The following is a 27,424-nucleotide window of genomic DNA, read 5'->3' as shown; positions in this document are numbered from 1 at the left end:
ACTGTGCAGCCTGACCAACCACAGGGAGCTTTTAGTTTTCATTTATTTTATCAGTTTAATTTAATGTAAAGTATCAACTACCTCCATGTCTGCTGATTAAGAGTACAGAAGTAAAGAATCTTCTGGAGCTTGCTATTCCAACGGTACATTCTTTTAAAGAATCACAGAATCACCAGGTTGGAAGAGACCTCCATGATCACCGAGTCCAACCCATGCCCTAACACCACCTCAACTAAACTGTGGCACTGAATGGCACGTCCAATCTTTTTTTAAACACATCCAGGGATGGTGACTCCACTACCTCCCTGGGCAGACAATTCCAAAACTTTATTACTCTTTCTGTAAAAAACCTTTTCCTAATATCTAACCTAAATTTCCCTTGGTGCAGCTTGAGACTGTGTTCTCTTGTTCTGTCAGTTGCTGCCTGGAAAAAGAGACCGACCCCCACCTGACTACAACCACCCTTCAAGTAGTTGTACAGGGTGATATGGTCTCCTCTGAGTCTTCTTTTCTCCACGCTAAACCACCCCAGCTCCCTCAGTAGTTCCTCACAGGGCTTGTGTTCCAAGCCCTTCACCAGCCTCGTTGCCCTTCTTTGGACACTCTGTGAAGTGTCTTGACATCCTTCCTGAACTGAGGAGCCCAGAACTGCATGCAGTACTCTAGGTGCGGCCTCACCAGTGCAGAGTACAAGGGAAGAATAACTTTCTTGGTCCTGCTGGCCACACTATTTCTAATATAGGCCAGAATGCCATTGGCCTTCTTGGCCACCAGGGCACACTGCTGGCTCATATTCAGTCGGCTGTCAACCAATACCCCTAGGTCCCTTTCTGCCTGGGCACTGTCCAGCCACACTGTCCCCAGCCTGTAGCACTGTAGGGGATTGTTGTGGCCAAAGTGCAGGACTCGGCACTTAGACTTATTGAACTTCATTTTATTGGACTCTGCCCATCTATCCAATCATTCTAGGTCTCTTTGCAGAGCCCTCCTACCTTCCAACAGATTGACACACATCCCCCCAGCTTGGTGTCATCTGCAAATTTTCTAACAGTAGATTCAATATCCTCATCCATGTAATCAGTTAAAAAAATAAATAAAACTGGTCCCATCACCGATCCCTGAGGGCCACCACTAGTGACTGACAGCCAACTGGATGCAGCACCGTTCACCACCACTCTCTGGGCCCAGCCATCCAGCCAGTTCTTAACCCAGCAAAGAGTGCACCTGTCCTAGCCATGAGCTGCCAGCTTTTTCAGGAGTTTACTGTGGGAAACGGTGTCAAAGGCCTTGCTGAAGTCCAAATAGACAACATCCACTGCCTTTCCCCCATCCACCAGGTGGGTCACCTGGTCATAACAGGAGATCAGGTTGGTCAAACACAACCTACCCCTCCTAAACCCATGCTAGCTGGGTCTAATCCCTTGGCCGTCCTGTAAGTGCTGTGTGATGGCACTCAAAATAAACTGTTCCATGACCTTACCAGGTACCGAGGTTAGACGAACTGGCCTATAATTCCCAGGATCCTCCTTCCTACCGTTCTTGTAAATGGGCATCACATTGGCCAGCTTCCAGTCATCTGGAACCTCACTGTTGAGCCAGGATTGTTCATAAATAATGGGGAGGGGCTTTGCAAGCTCATCTGCCAGCTCCCTCATCACCCTGGGATGAATCCTATCTGGTCCCATAGATTTATGAACATCCAGTTGGCTCAGCACCATCCTGCTTCTTAACACCATCTACCAGCACAGGAGGAGAGTTGTCCTGAGGACAAACAGTCTTTTCAATAAAGGCCAAGGAAAAGAAGGCGTTAAACACCTCCACTTTTTCCCCATCTGTGGTCACTAAATTCCCTTCTGCTTCCAGTAGAGAACCAAGATTGTTCTTACCCTTCCTTTTGCTATTAATATATTTGTAAAAACGTTTTTTTATTATCCTTCACAAAAGTTGCTAAATTCAGTTCTAACTGAGCTTTGACCTCTCTTAATTTTTCTCCTACATGCCCTGTCAATCTCCTTAAATAATTCCTGAGATACCTGACCCTGCTTCCAAAGATGATATTTTTATTCCTATGTTCCTTCATAAGCTCCTTGCTTATCCAGGCTGGACATTTACCTTGTTGACTCATCTTTTGGCACACAGGGACAGCCTGTTCCTGTGCCCTCAAGGTCTGTTTTGAAGTACACCTGATATATACTCAAGAAGTTGAGTACGTATCAGCATTGAAAGTACAGAAAAACATAAACATTTGTGTAATTTTTTAGTCAAAGACTACTTGCCAGTATTTCAAATATTGATTTTTTTCTCTTTGGTATGATATTTTTCGCAAATGTAGTCTGGTGTTCAAAGCAATAAATATCTTTTTGTCATTGACATGGTTTAGGTAAGGTGCACAATCCTGAATGGAATAGAAATGAAATCCCACATAGCTGTGGGGAACTTTGTGGAAAGAAGCGACAGTGTTTGGACTGTCCACATCTTTGTAACATGTAAGTAAGTGTTTATGATATAAACATTGAAATGATTTAGAGGAAATTTCTGAAGACTGTATATGCTTATTTTTTGACTACAGGATATGCTTAGAGATTTAGAACCTATAGAACCTATGGAGGTTTATAGTTCAGCTGAAGCCTGAAAGAAATGGAGGCTATTTATATTTGTATGTCTGAAGTGAGTTTATATGAGAGCATGAACAGGAGGTCTACAATAGTTATAGCAACATTTCTAACATATTTTAGGAACTGAACCAGCTGTCTGACTTGGTTTCAAGAATTTTCATTGAAGTAGAGAAATAATAGTGTATTAAAGTAATTCTGAATATGTCCAGTGGTCCACCAGCTGTTCTAAAAGCAGGTGCTGCTTTTAATTTAATAGTGTTTGAATATCTTAATTTGGGACCAGTGCTACTTGGTTAAACTGAAGGACCACTTCTTTCCTTTGTTTCTTTTTCTTTTTTTTTGGCTTGTAAACTGTTGAGGATAAAAAGGCATTTCTTAATTTGTTGAGACCATCTGATAGTTTAACCAGAATCCCTCACGGGGATTTTAATCAGTATATGTAGCTCAGATTGGTTTTGCTAGCATTTATTAGTATAATTCAGTGAAGAGAAGCAAAGGAGAGCACTTTTGTTTTCACTTTTTTGTTTTCAGTTTTGGATGTTTTACATTAGATTTTTTGTTAGTAGTGAAGTAGCATTGCTAAGATTAACAGCATTATGTGTTCTTTTTCAATGTATAAGTATGCTTGCTAGTCAAAAACATAAACTATATATTGTTCCTATTGTTTGTAGCTTCAATTTCCATGTATGGAAGTTGGTCCGTAATGTCTGTTCATATTTTTGTTTTTGGAAATATTTAACAGTCAGAAGCAGTTGTTTCATCTCTTCGTACACAGTCAAAAACTTCAGTCATTCCAACAAATAGATTGTCATCTGACACTTTTTCTGAGATTTGCTAAAGCTCAGAACTTTACTAGAACTTTGCTCTGAACTTTTTATTTAATTTGTTCTGTTTCAAATATATTTCAACATTTCATTGAATGACAGAATAATTCTTTAATACTTCTTTCCCATACATGAAAATGTTGTCTTTTACTGCTTTTCAATATTAATTTATATTTATGTATTGTGTATTTATGCATGTAGATTTGTATTATATTTCATTTAAGTGTTATAGCTGTTTTCTTAATTCATAGAATCATAATAGATCAGATCAGCTTTCAGACTACACTTGATGTAGGTGATACCCTAAACAGAACACTGATTGTCTTGGAGACCAGCTGCAGACATCCATCTCAAGAGAGGCATATATTCATGGAGATGGTTTTTGCGCAGTCAGAAATAAGCAGACTTCTTAACCACTTTAAGAACTCCCTGACTGCAGTTTGTTGCCTGACAAAATTTCCTGTAGGGCTTGGAAGCAGATGTTCTTCTGTTCATTCCTGTTCTAGTCTACAGTAGAAACTCAGTCTTTGGCATTCTCTTCTGGGCAGTCTTCTGAAGAGTGGAGACAGTATTGTGCCATTGGGGGCACTAAAATTCTTAGTCTCTAATCATCTGATCTGCATAAAAGCTGCAAAAATTGAGTCCCAATTCGTGACCAGTTGTAGCGTATTTAAAAATGTTATCATTCAGCTTTATGTTTCACATGAATAAAGCCATGCGATCATCCAGTCCTGGAGGTGAAGCAACAGTAGGCGTGCAGATCAAGATAATGGATGGTCTTGACACTCTCTTAACTTGTGATAGTGAACTGGAGAGGAATGCACTTTCAACATCAATGTTACCCAGTTTTGGACATTCCTCAGGATATTTCGGACACTTTCTCCCGTATGGGATTCTTAGGTATTTATGAGGACTCAGGCAGCAATCATCTGCTGTATCAGAAAGCAAGTAGAAACCTTGTTCCCTCTTGCCGTATCAGTGGTGAAGTTAGAGATGTAGAGATTTATTATTTGAATGCCGATGGTAATTCTGGGTCGTGATCTATATCTGGGCAGAGATTTTCCTCAAGAGAGTGCTCAAGGGTGGATGTTGGCATCAGGGGCAGGACTCTATTTCATGATTCTTGCTTAAGTTTAGATGAACTCAGAACTTTTTCTTGCAAGCATTTATTTCTTTGGATTGTGGATTTGCTGTGTGCCATATTCCCTTGCTCCCACATGTTCCCATAAAGTGATATGGTTTGAACCAGAGCTGCCATTCTGTTTGCAGAGACCCTAAAAGCTTGTTTTGTTTTTTTTTCTTTTCGACACCACACCCCATTTTGGTGAAAATAAATAAAAGTAATTTACGCTGGTGTTCTGCCAGTTGACGGGGTGATTTAAAGGACACAGACACCAATGGAAAGAATGATCTTCTTATTTTACTAGGAATATTAAGGTAACACAAAAGTAAAATGATATATTCAATAAAATTATGTGCTTGGCTTTAGCAACAAGCAAAATAAGCAATGTATTGCACCTAATCATTACTATACAAGTGAAAGGATAGTGATTGAGTAAGAAACATCACCAATTTTCTGAATACCACCATCCAGAGTCTGCAGTCGCTGGGGGGCCCTGTTTTGCAGTGAGGGCCTGGAGAACCCTTCCCAGCAATTGGGAAAGTCCTACATGGTGTGTCCACCCATAGGTGAGGTCTCCAAGTTTGCCCTGAAAGGTGGGTCTAGCTTTTATATGCCCAATTCAGCAAGTTGAAGTGATTTGATTATACTTCTAGTGCAGAAACACCTGAATCTGATGGCACATTTCCTGACCAGCCTGGGCCAGGGCTTAACCAGAGGCCAGGCCTTGGTTGGAAGGCTTTTTCCCTAAAACACCCTGCAAGCAAGCCTCTATTTATGTCAGTTGGGATCGTTTCTTAAAATGATGCATTTCTTGCAGATAACTACACGAGGTTATGTGAAAGTTTCTAAAGCAGCCTGTTTGGTATTAAACCGCTAGCATAAATGTCTCAGTCATGTATTTTTAGCTAAATCATACTGATAGTGTTAGTCACACAATGCCCAGGATCCATCTTACAAGTCAGCTCTGGCTTAGGCCTGCTTCTCAGGCCTAAGCATATCAACTGGTTTAGTGATAAATCTAATATTTACGCAGATTTTTTGAAATGGTAACCATTTATATAAACAGCTGATTTGGCAGAGCTGAGGAACAGGCAAGCAGCTGTTCAAAAGGGGAGTGCTTTGCAAACCTATTGCTAGTGTTGTACTGTGGCATGCATAGCACTTCTCAAGGTGAGTTCTCTTCACATTTTTAATTTAAATACACTGGAATTCATTTTGCACTGTTATGTTCTGCATCAAAGAAACATCTGGCTTAACCTTCAATAAAATGTTCCCAATAACAAACTTCATGACAAAGCTAAACTTTTAAGATTCTGAAGCTCTCCCTGCCAACTGGAACTGTGCAACGCCTTGAGAGCATTTGAAAAAAGGTCTTACAAAGGCAGTAAATGAAATTTTCTCTCTATTACTTTAAATTTTAGTAGCTGGACTTCTTTCGTAGATCTTTGGTGCTGTAATCTTTTCCACAGCAGTGGAAGTCCCTTTTTTGCTGTATTACAGTATCTATTATTTTTTCTGTCAGCCAAATGGAAGTTTAGATTTTCCTCTGTCTAGATCTGTCTATATTCACAACTTTCCTTGTATGCCAGTTCTCTAGAAAAGCAGCAGTAAATTGCAAAATAATTCTCTGTGCTAATGATTGATAATGAAGTTTCAGTAAAAATAAAACTCTGCATTCACCAAACAGAAGTTAATACTGAAGTCTTAAGCCTGTCTTTTTGAGTTTAGTTGGCAACTTACCTTTTTGCTTAAACCCCTAGTCCAGGACTAAAACTCTAAAGGTATCACTCATCTTTATCATTTATATAGCATTTTCTGCACTTCCTGTGCATGTCTCTGTGCTGAATGAAATTTGGTTTTCAATCTGAACTGCTACTGTATGGATCAAGTAAATCCTAGAACTGTAGCCATACTGTAGCTTCTGCCAAGCCAAATTGTACCAGAGACTTTAGTATGTATATCTGTAGGGATGCATAAAGAATACTTATTTCTAAAGTCAAAAGTTTGATTTCAAAGCATTAGTTTTTGCATTACTAGAGTTTTCCTGTTCATATTAACAAGAGGTCAGAAAACTCTCTCAGAAGCACACATTGCCAAAACTTTGAGATGTCTGAAAATTAATTATGCGATACTGTTCTAACAAAGAAATCTTGCTGTAAGACTGCAGTCTACTATTACTGGTATTTACAACTTAAAAATATTTGTGATCAGTATAAATTGCTATTATGTGATACAATATCATCAAAAGGTGTGCCAGGACTGAGGTTATGGAAAAAATCTTAACATTGCTTGAATAGGAGAGAGTGTTGAGAGAAATAATATACTAGGAAAAAACTTAACATGACAAGGCTTCTGAAGACGATGTGCCTTCTCACTTTTTCAAGCTATGACCTAGACCATAGTATTTTGAATTTATATCTACTTTAATCTGATTCCTAAGTCTATAAGTTGGCATCCAGCAATTAGAATCCTACATGGATCTGTGAGAATTGAAGTCAAGACAGTGAAATATATACTACAGTCCTTTTACAAGAGGTTCTCGGTTGCAGAATGCATGTTAATTCTCATTGTCGGAAGTTTCACAATGCAGTTTTAATTAATTGAGTGATTTTGCTTTCTTCCTGCTTTCCAGCGTGTCCATCCAGTTTTGCTTTTTTTCTCCCTTTACTTGTGCCTGCTCTCATGTTTTTTCAGCTCTTCACTATGTCATAAAACTAACCTATCAAAGGCAAAGAGTTGTGATGTTTTTGGTTGTTTGTTTCTTGGATTTGCTTTATGAGATGGGTTTTTTTTCATTGTTTTGAATTGGATTATTATGTAATTGATTGGATTTACTGTTAGAGCTGGCATAGGTTGAGTGATACATTTGGCCTTATTGTGAACTGGGAGGAGTGGTAGAGGAAGAAAGGAAGCTAGACCACTGTTGACAAGCTGGAGGCATGACTCAACTATATAGCATATGACTGTAGTAACTGGTGTACTAATTAGTACTTGTGTAGTTACTGTCCTTAAAGAATTTAGTTGTTACCATGTAACTGGGTAGTCTGTGTTTATGTGGTTTCCTGATGTTTCTGGGTTTTTTCTTTTTCTTTTGGCTAGGATGTCTGTGCTGGTCAGTCCTGGCCAATAATAATTGCTCCACGAGAGCTGCTGTATCTGCAAATGAAGGGAACTGGGAGCTGGCTAAGGAAGAGTGCAGATGATATAGGTATAATTTCACAGATCTGGGCTTGTCTGTACCCAGCTAAAGTCTTAAAATGCAGATAGGGAACATCTAGTGTTTTTTGAAGTAGGAGGTTGTAGCTGTTGAGCCGCTAGCAGAGAAAAAGACCCCAGTTCTCAGTGTGGCAAGAAAGAGCGTTTATTATTTTGATTTCAATATATATATATAGACTTTTCAGAGGTCTCCCAGATTGGTCAGCCAGAAACCTCCCCCTAGGCCTGATTGGCCAGGCCTGAACTGTCCAAATCTCGAGACGCTGTTTTAAAAAACATCCAAAATTTATCTTTGTTTATAAAACACAGCGGAATGTTCTCACGAGAAAGACCTGTGCTAGCCACAGGAGTAAGGTCTGATAATCATGTAAAGGACTGGCATTGATGGCACTCAAGGGAAATTGCCCTTCATGGTAAGAAAAAAAATGAGGCAGACTCCCTGTGTCTCCCTGTGTTACCTTACAGGAAGAGGAGCAACACCTCTTACTGATGGCAACAGAAATGCTGAGTTCAGAGCGAAAACCGCCACCTCAAAGTAGAGAAGGTTTTATCTCTAATGTGTTTAAGATCACCGAAGAAAGAATTATGTTAATGGTTTGGACATAAGATGATTGTTTTGGGTGTTATCAATGATGAGCACAGTTGAGTTGATGCGTATCTGCTGGTGAAATGCAAAATATCAAATGTGTTAGTAGTATTGTTGATTTGACAGCAGCAGGAATACTGTTTTCACTTCAACATTAGTGATCTTTGAGACTGATGCAACTGTAATAATTAAATATTTTTTTCTTGTTTTAAGAATGCTTTCCTATGCTGCAGGAGTGAGTGTAAGAGTCTTGTATAATGTTCTGATAATGCACTGAGGGTTGGATCATGCTGGATTGTGTTTATGGGAGTGTAATAAAGGTAAAGTTAACTTTGTTTTTTTGACTTACTTTTAAGTCTGTGCCACCCAGGACCTTGCCCTTCATGCCCAGCCTTTGTGACAAAAACATGTGAATGTGGACAGACAAGGTAAGAATGCTGCTACTATGTAAACAGAAGTTTAGTTACTATAAACAAACATAACAACAGTTTAAAATTTTATATACTTTTTAAATATATTTTTTTTCTTACCAATAGTTTATTAAAAATGTGCTGAACAAGGTTTAATCTGAGCTGTAACTTTTATTTATGGTTAAAATAGTGTGGAGAATTTTATATTTTGAAAAAATGCAGTTACTTTTAATTTTTCAAGAAAGAAAATCAAAATAAAAAAAAGACTTGTCAATTTATGACAAGTAGCTGAATTGTCTGAGCAGTCTGTGAGTTTATGTGATTTTGAAATCCTTTTCTAGTATTTATTAATTTTATTTGCTAGAAGAGTCAGGGAAATTAGTAGAAAAAGGTTCACATCTTTTCTATCTGGAGTGTGGCCTCGAATTACTTAATTCCAGAAATAATAATTTCAAAAATAACACATGCTTTTCTCAGAAACTGTACAGAGAAGTCTGTAGTGTATTCCAGACTTGAAAGCTGTCATTTCCATTTGTTTGGTGCATATAGTGTCATTGCCAACAGCAATGTGGTACTGCCTATACTGTGTGTGATCTCTCATAATCAGTTGACTTGAGTCTTTAGAATCCCTTTATTTTAGTTGTCTAGAACTGATTCTGTGTAATAAATTGTTTGCCTGAGCTTGTTTACAGAATGAAAACAAACATAAACTGATTTCAGTGCTAGCATTCTTGCTCTGGAAAAAACGTTTTTCAGACTTTCACAATTATTTCTTAGAGTTTGAATCTAATACTACACAATCCTTATTTTTCAGAAGAAGTTACAGTAATTTCTGTGGCAGTACTTGTAGTTAAAAGCACTTTGTCTTCAATAGAAAAATTGATTGGTTGTGGATTACTGAGTTACATCTTCCATAGTAATATCACCTCCTTTTATTGTTTTGGGGTTATGTTTTTTTGTTTGGGTTTTTTGTTTGTTTTGTCATTGTTTTTCTGATTCCTTCTTTCATTTAAAAATCATTTAACGTCTTTCATTTTAAAAGATGCTGCAACTTTGTTTTATTATTTTTTCCAGGTATCAGCTACTTCACCAGATTGCTGATTTTTGTGATAGTACATTTGATACATAAAGCTTGCTTCAAAATAGCATTGTTTCATATGTACTGTATAAACATCCAGGGTATGGCATGGCGTCACTGACATTAGAATATTTTAAAGTCACTATTTCAAATATACATTTTACAGCCATTGTATGAGCCAGCCAGAGTAGAAAAAATAGGAGAATTGATTGTTTTGTCTTATTTTTTGACAATTTAATTAGAAACTCAGTTCTTTTCATAGACTCCTGACCCACTGTTAAGGCCCATATCTTTATCTTCATTGTGCTCAATTGACTTATTTTTGTTTAAGTCTTCAGAAAGATGTCTGTATTAGAAATACCTGATTTTCTGACAATGCATACATGAGTTCATACACCAGGTCCAAGTTTTAGTGTCACCTTGGGTTGTTTTCCCCTGTTTTCTTTAGGAAAAATTCTGTAGACTAACTACTGTGGTAGGTGTTCTACTTTAGTGAGGTGGAAGAGAGGAAGCAAGGGAACAAAGAGAGGTGTTATTTCCTAAAAACTTTCATTAATAAATTTTGCTCTCTTTTGAAGATTTTGGCATTTTACTGAATATGTATTTCCCTTTTTATTAAATACTGTATAGATTTCAAGGTAGCTGACAAACTATGGTGTCGTTTCTCTACAGACATTCAGTTCGCTGTGGCCAATCAACAAAAATTCATTGCTCGAATGTATGTGGAAATACTTTAAACTGTGGTAAGCACAGCTGTACTCAAGTGTGCCATGCAGGAAAATGTTCACCTTGCCAGTTAACAGTACAACAGGGTAAGTACTAAAATGCTTTATGGATATCCACCCTATCGGATGAAAACAAGAGGGTGAAAAAAAATAGTACCAAGAGGCAAGTACAGTTTTTACTTTAGACAACCAAAATCTATTGTTGGAATCCTACCTTGATGGTTAGGCTTTGCATGTGCCTTATTAGCACAGGGTGGTGATACTGGATTTCATTAGCTTGAGAAGGCTGAGTAGTGGCCTTTCGGTAGCTAATAAGTAATTCAAGAAGACAGAGATGGGCTATGCATGTGTGAAGGATGAGAGACAATTAGTGTAAATTCCTTGTAACTAGCTGTAGGGAAAACCTCTTTTCTTGGAGGTTTTCAAGACCCCACTGAATAAAACACTGAGTAACAGTGGTCTGATCTCATTGCTGACTCTGCTTTGTTGGACTAACTAATTCTTTCTTATCTGAATTGTCCTCTGATCCTACCAAATCTTGTAATATAAGAATTAGTTAGACAGTACATGGAAGAAAAATAGAAAAAGGTGTAGGAAAGCACATTTCTACAAGCTTCTCATGATTTCTGTTAAAATTTTCTAAACTTGGTCTTGATTGGAAATTAAATTGACTTGAGTATGTATGCCAGTATACAAATAACTTTATAGAACAGTTTATATAGAAAATTGCAAGTTAATGTTCTCAACTTTTAAAGTAATAATTACTTCATTATGTATATTGCTTTAATAAATAAAATTTTTGTGCATATAGTACCTCTTTATCAAAACAAATAATGCTGGAATTCCAGCTTCTGTAGGACAAAAAACCTTCATTGATGAAATATATCTAAAGAGGAGCAACTTCTTTATCCTTCTAAAAATTGACTGTAACAATTTTTCACTTTTTACCTTTTATATTCGTTGGAGTTGTTTTATCACTGGTATTTTATTGTTTTGTTTTCTGTGTAATATCTCTTTCTTTTAGTGTGTTACTGTGGAAGCAACTTTAAAGAAGTGTTGTGTGGGTCAAAAGAAGAATTCTCTGATGGTTTTGGGAGTTTCTCATGTCAAAATATATGTGGCAAGTAAGGTCACTATAACTTAGGGTTTTAAAAAAAGAAAGGTCATTCTATTCATAATGACTTATTATGATACTCTTAGATAATTCCCCTTTTAATCTTTTTCTTATTTTCTCTTTTGTTTCTTTGATTTTTTTTCTAGAAAATTAAATTGTGGTAGGCACAACTGTGAGCAAGTATGCCATCCTCAGCCATGCCAGCTCTGTCCACGACTTCCACAAGTAGTATATCACTGTCCCTGTGGTCAGACTCCTCTCAGCAAGTTATTGGAACTAGGATGTGTTGAACGTAAAATTTGCACAGATCCTATCCCATCATGTGGAAAAACATGTGGCAAACCTCTTTCTTGTGGTAGCTATGGTAATTAGAAATTTCTATATCTGAGTATTCAAAGTATCTCATAGTGTCTCTGAAATTCACTGAAAGTCAGGTGAATAGAACTCCTTAACACCAATGTAGCATTAAGAAACAGGCATTCTTTGTTGCGGCGCCAGATGCAAGGAGGATAGCTCCATGTCAGGTGCGTTCTGATTGTCTGCAAGCACGTTGATTGTATACCTTCATTACATATATATGCATCACAATTCTCGGAAATCACATATATATTATAATTGCTCATTCCTGTAAAACCCTCCCCCTGGATCAGTTTTTATTGTCTTATTTTGGCTGTGGTTGCATTCCTAAGCCAGATGTACTCCCCCCACCAAGTCCCTTTATCTTCCTTCTGTCCTTGCTCAGTAAGCAGATCCTGCACACCCTGTTTCTTTTTAAAAGCACATAGACAAGGTCCTTGTTCTTATATTAACTCTTTGATTTGAACAGTTTTGAAAACAAAACAAAAACAAGTGGTCCTTAAATGTTTAATTTCAAGAAATAAGTATTTCATTAGCAAATATTTTCAGTTTTGACCAACATTAGTGTAAAAACCACTGCAGAGCCTGCAGTGTAGCAGTTTGTTCATAATAATGGTTTAAAATCAGGAAATAAAACCCAGGTGCACATATGCTTAGGATCTTTGGCCAGTGATGCTCCTAATAAATATGAAGTTCCAGGTTGTAGATTATTTTTTATTCTTAATATTTGTATTTTCATTTTGCTAGAGTTCATTCATACGTGTGAAAGCCTTTGCCATGAAGGAGACTGTAGACAGTGTTCTCACACATCAAATATCTATTGTAGGTGTGGCTTCAAAAAAAAGGTGAGTGTGTAACCATGGAAACAGGTAAACTTTGCTGCTTTTTAAAGCTGTGGAGAAAAAGGAGCTGAAGAAGCTTAAGACGTGCTGTGCTCCTTAGTTGCAAGGACCTATATTGTAAACTAACTGATAGATGGTGATTAGATTATACTGTGAAGTGGTAACATATTACTTACTGTGAAGGCAATTTTGGAAGTATTTTGGCAGAGGTTGCACAAAGTTCTATTAGTGTGAACAGTTTGCAAAATCGTATATTATCCTGGAGTATTTATATAGCACAAGAAGTGGTAGTTTTGCCAAGAGTAAGGTAAACTGAGAGAAGAAAGGCAGCCTGATTAAAACTTTTTAGTAATAGCTTATAGAGTGCTTGTAGAAGTTTTTGTAGAGACTATGTTGTTACTAATTCCTGTTCTTTGTACATTTATGTAGTGATTCTGCAGGTCCTCCGCTATTGTTATTTAATAATTATTAAACTACTATAATTATTTTTAGGCTATGCTACTTCTGTAATCATAGTTTTGAAATTTTTGGCGACTATCGCAGAAGCTTTGATGACTTTTCTGACCTCTTATATATCATGTGCAAGTAGGGAGGGCTTTTGAATATAGAAGTCTGTAGGTGCATAAAAATGAGTGAGACTTTGCTAGAAGTTGGAACAGTTTTCTCCTACAAGTTTACCGAAGGTTGTTATGGGGTAGAAGGCTTCAGATTGTAGTTTGAATCCTGAAATGAAGTAATGAGGTTTTGGGTTTCGTTTATGATGTTTCTCACACACCAGAAAGATGCTTCTTAAAAAAGAGTGAACTACACTGATAATTTAAATCAGTCATGAAAAATGTGATACTCAGACATGACAGCTCAGAATATAAAGTTGTGGTGGCTAGTTCAAATGTCAGCATTGTTTCCATCCATCATATTTTATTTTCGTGTTGAGGTCTTTAGGTATAACTTTGTAGATCGTAAGATTGGGCTTCTTTCTTTCTTCTGTCAGACTTGCATTTTTGGGACAGTTGGTCAAAGCACAAGTTTATGCACTGTCAGTATTCTCTGGAAGAGCTCTGTTGGTTTCCATTACACAAATTTCTGGTTTCTTAGGAGAAGCCTGATTCTCTCACTTTACAGTGACACTTAATTCTGCTGAATTAAGTAGAGAATACAAAACTACAATTTTTTAAAATTGGTATTGGATCTTTAAGGGACAAGTATTGTGTTAAAAGATTTGAGGATTTTCTTTTCCAGTTTTTATTTCACTTTCATATACAGATATATTATACACATTAAAACTGAGTGTGCTGCTTCTTTCATGTGACCAAGTGCTTTCTAGATAAGTATTTTTCAGTTGTTTCATCTGTTTTAACCTAATGACTCCCTTTTTGTTTCCTAGGAAGTCCCATGTGCTCTTCTCAGAAATAAAGGTACAAGGTTATAATACATATATAATGTTAAATTGTTTTAAAAATTATACATAGCTCATAGTAATTTGGGATTTGATTGACAAAGTTGGCAAACAGCTGATCTGTGCTGCATCTTTTATCTATACTTCTATGCCAAGTTGGTTATTTCTGTTGCTTGTTCATGGGATTGGTCATGCTGCTATGTTTGGGAAAAGGTTTGAAATAAACGTCTGTAGTTTTCATTCATCTTTTCCATAAGGAAAGACTTCTTCACATTTGATCTCAAAGATGTCAGACAATGTCTGTTTTATTTTGAACAGTTTCTTATGCCACCTGCCATATTCAATAGGTTGCCATCCCCGTCCCCTGTCGTCTTGTGTTACTTTTGGTCAACTTGTACAGCTCAGATTCAGTGTAATAGTTTTGCTCTGCTCTTGCCATTGTTTCTAGAGAAATACAAGCTTTGATTCTGCTTCACGTTGTATGCTGCTGGTCTTTGCAGCTAGTCTTTGCATCTGACCTTGGCAGAGAGTTCTCATTTGATTCTTCTTGGTATTTTGGATGTAACATGTCAAAATTCCCCTCAGTGCAATCTTTACTTGATTGACCCCTGTCATACTGAAGTATTTATTTACAAGATATAAGGAAGTAATATGCACATTTCCTAGTTTGACCTTTTGTCTATGAAGACTTGGCTCTTACAGAATCCAGAAGTGATTCCTTTTTGTTACCCGTGTATGGTAATAAGGATGTTCTTTGTTAGCAGTAGTTGGTTTTAGCTGACTTTTACTGCCCCACCAATTTAAGCAGTCTTAAATTGGATGTTCATGGTACTTAAGTGTATGAAAATATCCCGTTTTCCTTGTTCTGTTGTGTGGAGTTTATGGTGTGAAGGTTAAGGTGAAATAAACTATCTTCATGTATTCTGCTTTCCAAAGTCCTTTTGAATGAGGGTTTCTTTAAAGAAAGGCAAGTGTCCACATGGGGAATTTATGAGGGAGAGCAAGTAATTTAAAAGTTTGCTTGCTGGCTTACCCTGTATTAGTCTCAGCCTCGGAATAATACTGTGATGGCAGGTTATTTTCTCAGCATAAGCAAAGACCTGAAAGCTAGGACTTTTGGGGGGCTTTTTTTTTTTTTGTCTTTAATAGCTGCCATTACATTCATGTGTGACAAGCGATGCAACAAGAAAAGATCATGTGGACGACACAAGTGTAATGAAGTTTGCTGTGTGGTAAGTGTACCTGTGGTTTTATAAAATTGTTTGATGTGGTGTGTTTGATTTTGGTTGTGATGTTAAGTCTTTCGCTTTTATATCTTTCTGGTTTTGTGCATCTTTATTCTCTGTTTCCAGTATTGGTCATGCTCAAAAAGTTTGTATGTGAGCATGCATTTTGCAAGTTTTGTTTTGTAGATATCATTATAAATGTAAAACCATGTTCCAGCCTAAATGCAGTTAAGTCAGTGTAAAGGTGCTTTTTGTCAATGTAGTGATTCCAGTGAGAATGGAGAGGGGAAGCATATTACTTAATAGAAGAAGCATAAGCCATGTAGCCACATCTACACAAAAGTCTTAATAGAATCTGCTTTAAAAATTGTGCATCCATCTAGAAAAACTGTATAGATCTGGCATAAGCTATTTTTTGCACTATACAGTTATGTCAGTCTATTATTAGTAGTAGATTGTGACCTCAGAGAGAGAAAAAATAATCAGTAGGGGTTTGTAGTTCAATTTTGCTTTTTCTTTTTCGGCTTCTCTTAGGACACAGAACATAAGTGCTCTTTGGTTTGTGGTCGTAAACTCAACTGTGGGCTTCACAGATGTGAAGAACCCTGCCATCGGGGCAGTTGTCAAACATGCTGGCAAACAAGTAAGTTATGTTCAAGAGTATGTAATTGTTATTCATTATAGAAATATATTAATTTATCTGTCTGACTCTGACCAGTTAATGTGATTTATTTCACATTGGTGAAAAGGAGAAAGACACGTGATGTAGATGATAAGGATACAGCTCAAACTGCCTTAGCTACAGTAGTACATGTATCTCTCCTATATTATACACACATGGACATAGTGAAAGACCTCTCTTTCATGAAGACCCAACTTTTCATGGAAACATCCTGTAAAAGAGAAGGCGCTAGAGCCTCTGAAGCTCACTGTGCTTCAAATAGCATTGTAGTTGGTCTTAACAGCCTATGAATATGATGTGCATGTTGACTGTACCTTTCTTTAGAAAAATAAATATTTCTGTGTCCAAACATTTCTCTTGACAAAAGCAAAATAGTAATCTTAATGTCTCAGAGGTACATTATTAACTTCTGATTTAGGTGAGTCAGAATGCACATATTTTTCTGAGCAGTTGTTTTTCTTCACTGAATTCCCTGGGTTTAATATTTAAGGTCATTAAATTTGTCCACATTGCTGCAATATTTTTGAGGATTGTATTCCCCTCTCAGATTAGAGGAGACCTAAGGATTGCGTCCATTGTTGAATGGGATGCCTCCTCTGTAAATTGCTCCACTGTTGAATGTGATACAATCTAGAGGTCAATCTTCCCTGCTGAAATTTTGCAGCAAGGCCCTTTTCTGAATACAGGAAAAGCAGTTTTCTACTTCAGGAACCAGATAATTATGGTAATTTGTCTTAAGCCTCTGTGTCCTTGAAATTTCCCATTCTGAATTGATCCAGAAGTGAATCAACTAAGCAGTGTCTTTAAAGATTTCTTACGTGCTTTCTCTGGATGCTGCTAATTGAGATTTCAGAAGCATACATTATACGATTCTATGATTCTGACTCTGTAGTTGATCGTGAGTACTTCTCAGCACTAAGAAGGCCATTCTTGACTCTGATTCAACTGTCTAGCCAGTGCTTTGCTGTTGGTTTATATCAAATGGTATCAAATGCCTTGACATGGTCAGCTGCAAGTCATTTGCCTACTCATTAGATTGGATTTCTTTCTCCTGCTTCCATCTCCACTGCTTTTTTGCTAGGAAAGGTAAGGGCTGACATCAAGGTGCAATACTAGAGTACATCTACACCTCTGTGTGCTTCCCATGTACTTTACTTTTCCGGTATAATTTACTCAGTGCTGATAAGTGTGGTCCCTTTCTGTGCCAGAGTGTCTTTATGCATACCCAGTCTACGTCAAGACAGGAATACATCTCTTGGGGAAAATAATGTCAGCATTAGAGACAGTGCATTTAAAAAAAAAAGGAAAAGTTTTCAGATACTGTATTTCTGCTCTTTGGATCAGACCTGTCTGCACTCTGTCCCCATTATCCTGATTTGTACCAGTAAGAGACTTTTCATTATAAGATTCTTTGTTGCAGTGTGCTAATAGGCTGTGCCATCTCATGCTGTATTCCCCTCCTTAGCTCCTCCCCTCTGGCTTTCCCTGGTTGGCTCATATGAGTTTAACTACGCCCCTTGTTCCTCTCCTGATAACCCTCTGCGAAAGCCAGACTCGGGGTTCACCATTTTGGCTTTCTAGAACCTCATATCCTCCCCTGCTTCTCCGCTCCTCTCCACCATCCCGGAACCCTCCCCTGTGAACCTTAATAAATCCCCTAGAAACCTCACATGGTGATCCTGCACTTCTTCAACTGCTACACCTCCACAGCAAATCGCGTCCCCAGCAGCTCTACAGCCCGCCGCAGCCGCGTGTCTGCCTGGCGTGCTCTGGCCCTGGGCGGCCCACTCCACATTGCAGAGTGGGGTGGCCGCCCCTGAATTGCGTGACTGCGTTGCTGCAATTCTTCACCTATTACTTCTCATCAATAGCAAGCAACCAGTGTAGCTGTCTAACATTCAGGTCTTCCTTGGTGTCTGGTCTTTTATATTCCTGGACTAAGGAAGATTTGTAGCTTTGAAGCATACAGTATTATAGGTTGTTTCAAGACCTGTAGTGAGGAACAACAAAGCATTACTCTTTCCTATGCGTCCTTTCCACAGTAAGTTCATGGACATTCTGAATCTTTTCTACTTTCACTTTCTGCTTTTTCCTTCTAACCTGTAACATTTTGTTCTCCCTAGAATTCTTATTTGCTGGAATTTATTGTAATTTAGTCTCTTTAGACAAAAATTGCAATTGCTTTTGCTAACTGCTGTACTTTAAGATACCTGGCCAAATGCAGTAGGATCTGGCCTGAGATTTAACTGATGGAATAGATCATAAAAAAGAATCAAACTTGAGAAGTTTCTGAACATAACAAAAAGCATTGAAAAGCTGAAAAAAGTTTCTGTTAGGAAATTTCGTATCTATTCCTCACCATAAGGGTGAGAGATGTCTGAGCTTCACAAGTAATTGGAGGAGGAGGGTGTAGGGAGCCTTTTTGGGAGTGGAATTTCTCAAGACCAACAGAACTTTCATAGTTGTGTGATGCTGGTATAGCTTTCTGATAGCAGAAATAGCAGATTTGGATACAGATGTAGCTGAACTGCGGCCAGTGGGTGCACCGGGTTTGCATCCAGGTTTTGGAAGTAAGGGGCTACAGTAGGAGCTTCTGTGGAAAGCTGCTAGAAGCTTCCCCCGTGTCCAGCAGAGTCAATGCCAGCTGGTTCCAAGATGGACCCACCACTGGCCAAGGCCAAAGCAATCAAGAATGGCAGTAACACCTCTGTGATAACATATTTAAGGAAAAAAATTTATTGAACAGATGTAATTGCAGCCAGAGAAGAGAGGAGATAACTGTGCATACACTAAGGTCAGTGAAAAAGGAGGGGGAGGAGGTGCTCCAGATGCTGAAGCAGATACCCTTGCAACTGTTGGGGAACACCATAGTGAAGCAGCTGTTCCCCTGCAGCCCATGGAGGTCAGTAGGGATACAGAGATCCACCTGCAGCCCACAGAGGAAGCCCACGCTGGAACAGGTGGATGCTCAAAAGAGGCTGTGAACTGGTGGGAGTCCTGTGCTGGACGAGGCTCCTGGTGGGGACATGTAGACCTGTGGAGAAAGGAGCTCACACTAGAGCAGATTTCCTGTTAGGACCTGTGATCTTCTGGAGGGGGGGGGGTGCACGACCAACACTGGAGCAGGCTTTGCCTGAAGGACTGTGCCCTATGGAACAGTGACCTACAGTGGAGCAGTTTGTGGAGAACTGTTGCATGCAGGACAGACTCATGTTGGAGAAGTTCATGGAGAGCTCCCTATGGGAGGGACCCAGTGCTGGAGAAGGGGAGGAGTCTTCATCCCAAGCAGCAGCAGGAATGTGTGATCAACTGCTGGAACCATGTGCCATCAACTGCCTGTAACCCCCATCACCTGTTCCCTCTCGTCATCGTCCCCCCCCCTCCCCCCCCACTACAGGAAGTAGAGCCTGGGAAAGAGGGAGGGGTGGGGTAAAGGTATTTTTAGGATTTCTATTCTCAGTATCCTGTTCTGATTTTATTAGAAATAAATTCAGTTAATATCCCCAAGTTGAGTCTATTTTGCCCATTGTGGTGGTTTTGATTGGCCCAAAACATCAGTGAAGTGTTTTTAACATCTAGGAGACATTTGGACCCCTCAGAAGCTGTTCTAGTAGGCCTGGGGAGGTGTCTGAGGGGTGGGGTGTGGCACAAAGATGGCTCCTGTGTGTCCTGAGTGAAAGTTCTGGAAGTTTTTACATCAAGTCCGGCAGAACCAATCTCTGATGGCTCTGAAGGTGATGGACATGCTATCGGCCAAGTTTGGGCCAATTGGAGGTGCTGGTTACGCCTCTGTGAAAACATATTTAAGAAAAATTCAAAACAAAGCAGGCGCGCACTTCTTTCACTTTGTAGTTGGAGGAGGAGGAGGTGCAGGTGAAAATATGTGAGGGAGAACAGCATGGAGATTGCCAAGGTCAGTGAAGAAGGGGGGAGAAAGAGGTGCTCCAGTGCTTCCGGCACTGGAGCTGAAACTCTGCTAGCCGTGGTGGAAGATATGGGGGGAGCAAGAAGTTTCTCCTGCAGCCCATGGAGTCCATAAGGATGCAGAAATCCACCCACAGCTCACTCCAGAGGAGCAGGTGGATGCCTGGAAAAGACTGTGAACCGGTGGGAGTCTCATCTAAGAGTTAAAACTGCAAAAGGCCTTGACTGGGAGAGAAAGGCCTTTTCCTTGCTCCTGGCATGGAAGCAGCCTGGCCTCAGCTCAGGAGAGCCTGCACAGCACCTTATGGACAAAAAGACTCATGTTGCAGCAGAATTCGGGCAGGAATGTTGGTCATGAGATTGGACCCACGCCAAAGAAGTTCCCAGAGTGTGGCTAGCACAGGTCTTTCCCATGAGAAATCCTTTTGTGTTTTATAAATAAAGATAAGGTTTGGATGTTATTAAAAACAGTGTCCCAAGACTTGGACGGTGCAGACCTGGCCAATCAGGCCTAGGGGGAGGTTTTTGACTGACCAATCTGGGTGACTTTTGAAAACTCTATATATATGATGAAATCAAAACAAAAAAGGCTTTTTTCCTTCTTGCCACTGAGAACTAGATTCTTCTCTCTGCTAGCGGCTCAACAGCGACACCAGAGGACTGTCTCTTGTGGGAAGGACCCCTGGCTAAGTAGAGAACCTCTTTTTCTGATTGGACTGACCAGAGGACCCCTCAACCTGCCCCCTGTCTGTGTTGCTGGTTTGGAGAGAGGGAAGGGGGGGGTGAGTGCAGAGACTGCTTCTTAAGAGGGTGGGGATGAGAGCAGAAAACTGTCTGGAGAGAGAGAGAGAAACAAGTAGAGATAAAGAGTATTTGTAATAGAAGAATTGTGGTGATGAGTAAATTTGAGAATCTGCTCTGTGGACTGAAAAGAGACCCCACACCCTGCCCCCCCCTCACTTGGCTTGTTGACTGTAAAGGAGGAAAGGGGGTGAATACTGTAGGTTCGTAAGAGGGAGGGTGGAGTGAACCAAAACTGTATGAAAAGTTTATTTTTGCCTGCATTTATCCTCCAGCTCTGTTAGGTAATTAAACACTTTTTGCAACTTTAAGCTTGAAGCCTGTTTGCCCTTTTTCGTGTGACCTCCTGGCAGGGTCCTGTCTCAAACCCATGACACCCATGATGGTATTTGGTGAGTGACCTCTCCTGGCCGTTATCTCAACTCATGAACCGTTCATTATATTTTTTCCTGTCTGTGGAAGGGGAGTGTTAAAGCATCTTTAGTGGGTGCAGGGTTTTGGGGAAGATGAAATAGGAAAGCCTTATAAATATGATCAGCTGGCAAAAGATGCTGAAGACAGGCTTTGAGTTACTGAACAACTAGAAAACAATGGCATGGCCGACTGAAGGTAATCCCCCTTCTTGATGAAACAATACCCTCTGCCTGCAGGCAGGTCCAAAGGTCAAAGCAGACCCTGCCTGCTTGGCAGAGGGTCCAAAAAGCAGTTTTTAGGGTTTAAAATATAACACCGTATGGTAATGCAATGATTCTTATAGGTTGTATGTAAATGTTGTAGGATTTGTAGCTTGTTCTAGATTGGTTAATGAGAACTAGAATATTCAACACAGAAGGTGATTTGTTGTATTATAAATGGCAGCTCGTGCTCTTGGCATTGATCTCTCTCTTTCTCTCTCTCTCTCTCTCTCTCTCTCTCTTGCTTCTCTGACCTGCTTTGGGCTGCGTGTCAGCCCCTAGCAGGTCTCCTACACCCACACCCTTTCACAATAAACCCCATGCTCTAAGATCTGACTTCACAGATCTCTTGTCTCCATCCCATCCTCGTAACCAAATTCTACAGAATTAAATCTTACAGCAGGGCATCCAGCCAGGTTCAAGTCACTTTAATGAGGAAAAAAATATTTTGTTAGCTTATTTGGGAGGAATCAAGGTGGATGCATGGACAAATGGAGGGAAGGCAAAATAAAAAGACACCATTTGCACAAATGAAGGTGTTGGTCAACTTACTTATCTGATAGAGATCTGTGCACATCATGTTCACTGTCTGTGCTGTCATAGTTAAGATTTAATATCTTCTCAGTGTAGTCTCATTCTCTGTTCACTGTGTGAGAGTTCTAGAGTTCCAGCGGCAGATCATGGAAGCACATAGTCTTTATGCTACCGACTTGGGAGACCGTACTGATGTATACTGTCTGCCAGCAGCTGGAGCATGGGATTGTAAGTTATAGGGGCCCCTTGATCTGTGTGCCAGCGTATGGAAAGATGAGGGCTTGTTTTTTGCTAACAAGCTTGCTTCAAAGCTGGATTAAATAGCTAGTAGGAGGAGATCTGCCTCTGGAAATACTCCAGGTTTCAGCCAGTGCCTGGGTAAAGAATCTCTCCAGGCATGGATATTAGACAGAGCCTGTGCTAGTATTTCAGATCCATGAATGTGCATGTGAATTTGGAGTGAGTTGTGTGTGTGTGTTCGCTAACTAAGCTTCAGTCCTGATGAGCTGAAGAAGAGGAAGAGGACTTAGCTATTGGTATTCCTCTTTATATTAATCTTGTTCAGTTGGCTTTGTGTTAGTCTGTGTATCTGGTCATGTTATTGCCATGTATGTATTGTGTGTCTTGTCTGTCTGGAATGTGTCTTCAGGCTGGACCTGCATATTGTTCTAGCAGCCACCAATATCTATAGGAGTGGGACAGTAGGAACATTTGGGTGTTTAAAGTTCAACAGGTTTTGCTTTGGTAGACTAGCAAGGAAGAATCCTGTGATTCTAGAGTTAAAGAACTTGCTGAATTCAGAAGCTCCCTTAACGCACTCCTCTTCAGGTTGGAATTGTTGTTTTGTGGTTTTGTTGCCCCGGTATTCTCTTACCTCCACCATTTTCTGTCCTTCTCCATGATCCACTACCTCTTTATTCATTTATAGACCAACCATATTCACTTTTTGTTCTCAGATCTTCCATATGATGTCAAATGTTTTCTTAGTGTTCCATTTTTAAGCATTTATCTGCTTGAACTGTAGTTTGCATTCCAGTCTCCCAATTTCTTTATAGTCTGAAAAAAAGCAGTGAATTGTATTAATTTTTGTGCAGTGTTAAGTTTTCATTAGGGTGGTGTATTTAAATACTTCTAGTACTTCATTTATCACTGAGGTTTGGATCTTATAAAAGTTTAAAACTTGTTTCCCAAACACGAAAGATAAAAAAACCAGAATAAAATGGGTACTGTCTGAGACAGAGAACTTCCAAAACATACAAAGTTGGATTTGAAGTATTTGGACAGGTTCATAAGATGCTTATGAGGATCCATGTAATACTAAACGGTATAAAGAAGACTTGCTGTCTTTTGGTAATTTTCTTTGGAATCTTTCTGGTACAATATTCAGGGCTTGGCAAAATGACAAAATCTGGTCTGAAAAAGTGATGTCAGGGGGAAGTTTGGAACACAGAATTTCAATGATGGACTTTCTGGAAGGGACTTCAAGAGATACCTCCACTCTTTTAAGTCAAAGGTAGAACAGCAAAGCTTTCAACTTGACATGAGCATTTTTCTTGCTCTGGTTCAAAATGTTGATGTCAAAGAATCACTCTGAAAGCCAAGCGTAATTCCTAACCAAGTCAAAATAGTCTCGTTTTCTTGTAGGAGTCATGAAAGCTAATAAATTCATGAATTTGAAATATTAATGCTTAATATAAAAAACCCCAAAGCTGGAGTAAAACTTTACATGTTCTGTAAAGATTTATCAGAAGGGAAACATGCAAATACATGTAGCCATTAGGATATATTTGACTCTTTTTTTCAGGTTTTGATGAGTTAACTTGTTATTGTGGAGAATCTGTGATTTACCCTCCTGTTCCCTGTGGCACTCAGCCACCGGAGTGTAAAAAAACATGCACCAGGCCGCATGACTGTGATCATCCAGGTAAGTCAGGCTATTCAGTTTTGACTGGAGTTTTTTGGGGTTTTGTTGTTGTTGTTGGTTGGTTGGTTGGTTTTGTTGCGTGTTTTTTTGTTGTTTTTTGATTTTTTTAGTTTCAGGTTCTTTTAATCAAAGTGTAGAAAAGCGTACATAGGTCTAATTGAAAATATATTTCCAGCAGTCTACTTTTAAAAGGCAACCAGCTAAAAATTTGCAATAAATACTGCAAGTGGTACCTCTCACTGGTAAAAGCACTGGTGGTTTCTCTGATTGTTATTAATAGTCACACACATGAAATGCCGTATTCCAAAGATCAAATGTTCTATTGAAACAGTAGGATAATCTTGTGAACAGTTCATTTCTATGTTCGTTGGAATTACATTAGCTGATCACAAAATAAATAGCATGGGTCAAACAGATAGTTTCTGACAAATTCTTCCTGAGAGTATAACCGTACTCACAAGCTAGAAAATTACCTGCTATTTATTTTAGAAATTATAGAGAGTATTTACCTAAATTATAGAGAGTATTTACCTAACTTGCCATCATAATTTTTAAAGAAGATGTTATTCTTGTATGAACCATCATCCTTCCCATAAATTATGTAGCTTTGAAATGCAAACTCATGTTTAATAGTCTTTGCTGTCTCCTTTAATGCATTCAACTGAAGTATGCTAATGAAACTGTTACAACTCTTGTATTTCTGTGATTGCAGTGTACCATTCATGTCATAGTGAGGAGAAATGTCCCCCCTGTACCTATCTCACTCAGAAATGGTGTATGGGCAAGCATGAAGTAAGTCTGGACAATTCATGTTTTTGAATACTGAATAATTTTCTAGGACTGTAGGCTTAGATTTTTTGTGGCTTCTTTGGAATGGAATATGTTACTGGAGTTGGTTCAATTGGAGAAGTATATCTTTTATTCCATATACATTCAAACCAACTGCTGAATTGGACTATGGTATAAAGTAAATCTCATTCTTTGATGTAAGATCTTTTAGTGTTAAGATTCTTATGTGGACAGTGCCAAATGAAGGTGTGAACAGTAAAAGCACTTTGAGATTTCCACCGGTAATTTTTACTGTTAGTTGTCATCTTTTTCCTTTCCTCCTTCAGCTGCGAAGTAATATTCCTTGTCATCTCACTGACATTTCCTGTGGACTTCGCTGCAATCAAATGTTAAAATGTGGAATGCACAAGTGTAAAAGGATCTGTCATAAAGGAGAATGTCTTATAGATGAAGAATGTAAACAACCATGTGTTATTCCAAGGCTATATTGTAATCATCCATGTATGGCTCCATGTCATCCTTCTTCACCCTGCCCAACAACATCCTGCTGTGCAAAGGTTAGCTACCCAAAGAAAATTCACTACTAAGTCACAGAGGAACTGTATGGTTTAATTATCAGCCAGTTACAGTTGTGACATGTTTGTATATTGATAGCATGACATTTTTTCTATGAACTTAAAATATTGATTTTTCAAAAATAAAACTATTCATCTCTTTTAGTTAGCCACTATTCCACTAAAATTTGACTTTTAAAATGAATAAATTTATATCTTTCACACCCTTCCATGGCCATAAAAACCCAAAACTTTAAAAAAGCTGCTCACTTTGTGATATGGCAGGTTGATCTTCAATGTGAGTGTGGAAGAAGAAAGGAGAGTATGATTTGCTCAGAAGCATCCAATACATATCAAAGGTTGGTATGGTAATAATTCTTTTAATTCCTTACTGGACTTACTACTTTGCAGTTTGATTAAATTGCAGACTTGACAAAATATATTTAGTTCACAAGCGTTTCACTTTTTTTTGTACTTCGACACGACATACGGGGGTGATTTTGGTATTTCCTTGAGCTTTTTCATATGTATACTATGCTATATTAGAATACATTTCTTTTTTTACGGTTTTGAGTCTAACTGTGGTGGTGTGTCAAAGCTCGACTCTCCCATGTGTGGAACTCTATTCTACCCGCACAGAACAATTAGGTACAGACTAATTTGTCAAGTCCAGAGTCATGCTCCTGGATGTAGATGATTGCAGTCCATGTATGACTTGCTGTCACAGTTTCCAGTCATGTGTGATGGAACCTAGTCAATAGAGATGATGGATGCTAAAGAGGGGTTTAAAGTAATTCTGAAATACCTAAATTTAGGCTGGAGAGCTTTGGCATCTAAATCTTGGTTTTTAATATGCAAACTGAGCACTACCCAACTCCATTTATTGCAATAGTCTTCAGATGCTATTTCTAAACTTGTTTCTCTCTCTCTCAGACAGCAAGAAATGAATAAGGAAAAGTGGGGCTTTTTAACTTTGGAAATTAATATAGCAAAACAGTAATAATAATCATTTAAAAATCTTATTCTGAGGCTGTGATTAAAAGGGAGTAAAAAAAGTTAATCTAGACGTTGATATGTGATCAGAGTTCTGCTCTGTATCCTAGTTTTTAGGTGACCAAAGCCAGAGATTCTTCCTGTCTTTCAAAGAAAGCTTCTTAATGATGGTTTTATATGGAACTGGTATCTGAGGGCCATTTTTTATCATAGCCCAATTTAGGGTATGCTGCTTTGTTTCTACTGAACACTGTCCATATTCAAGTTCTGACAGAAGATGGCTTAGCATAGGCACTCAATGTTACCTAATGAAAACAAGGAGAAAAATGTGCTAATCAGAAACAATTAAGAACAGTTGCAGTCTACTAAGTTGAATGCAAGGTACATGTATTTTTAAGATCTATCTCACTGAATAAAAATCAGAAGACTGACTCAACTTTGAAATACCAGTTTAAATTGGCAAATGCTTGTCATTAATGGTAAGTTCAGAAGATAACATACAAGTCCAGATTTTTGAAGGCTGTTACTTCTCTGCTGTTTTATATAAGCTCAGGCACTGCAAAAATATTCATGCAAGAAAAATGGTTCTTTGAAGCCAATGAGAGTTCTTGCATGCATGAGGTGAATACATATGTATTTATTTCTCTAAACAGAGCCCAAATTGGGAAGAAGTAAAAGAAATGGTTCTGTTTAAAGTAGATGTTTGTATCAGTTAAAATGTATTCATATGTGCTTACAAATTAATCTTGACTTGTGATAGTAACAGAAGCAGCATTAAATGTCAGCTAAAATTGTCAGCAATTCAGGTTCCTCAAAGATTAACATGTTCTGATTTTGTGGAGGTAAGTTTTGCTTTTTTTCCTACCTGCCACTGAATCAAAACAACAACAACAAAAGCCATTAACAAAAAACCCACAACAAAGTAAAGGTCAGCAAATTAGTGGAGTATCCAAGCTTTCTTAGAAATGTTAGAGGAATGATGAAACGGCTTTGGGCTTTGTCAGTGAATGTTGGTGAAAAATGCCAAAGGGAACAGG

General features: G+C 38.7%; 1 protein-coding gene across 5 annotated transcripts in view; it reads left to right on the top strand.

The window, feature by feature from the left end:
• The window catches only part of NFX1 (nuclear transcription factor, X-box binding 1), a 76,053-nt gene that overhangs the window by 24,687 nt on the left and 23,942 nt on the right, over positions 1-27,424 (top strand). For all 5 annotated transcript variants that reach the window (XR_014849885.1, XM_085051629.1, XM_085051631.1 and 2 more), the window contains exons 5-17: positions 2,381-2,486; positions 8,721-8,792; positions 10,525-10,664; positions 11,602-11,701; positions 11,838-12,055; positions 12,796-12,893; positions 14,275-14,305; positions 15,436-15,518; positions 16,047-16,155; positions 23,932-24,051; positions 24,764-24,843; positions 25,167-25,397; positions 25,680-25,753. Coding sequence is in view for 4 of the 5 variants with exons in the window: in XM_085051629.1 (XP_084907755.1) it covers positions 2,381-2,486; positions 8,721-8,792; positions 10,525-10,664; positions 11,602-11,701; positions 11,838-12,055; positions 12,796-12,893; positions 14,275-14,305; positions 15,436-15,518; positions 16,047-16,155; positions 23,932-24,051; positions 24,764-24,843; positions 25,167-25,397; positions 25,680-25,753 (1,462 nt within the window). In the remaining variant the exon portion in view is untranslated. The remainder of the gene's footprint in view (positions 1-2,380; positions 2,487-8,720; positions 8,793-10,524; positions 10,665-11,601; positions 11,702-11,837; positions 12,056-12,795; positions 12,894-14,274; positions 14,306-15,435; positions 15,519-16,046; positions 16,156-23,931; positions 24,052-24,763; positions 24,844-25,166; positions 25,398-25,679; positions 25,754-27,424) is intronic.

The sequence above is a fragment of the Lichenostomus cassidix genome, chromosome 2 (assembly GCF_008360975.1).
Source record: "Lichenostomus cassidix isolate B80296 chromosome 2, HeHo_3.0, whole genome shotgun sequence".
Taxonomy (NCBI): Eukaryota; Metazoa; Chordata; class Aves; order Passeriformes; family Meliphagidae; genus Lichenostomus; species Lichenostomus cassidix.
Note: the sequence above shows the minus strand (reverse complement) of the source record. Positions and strands in the feature narration are given on the sequence as shown.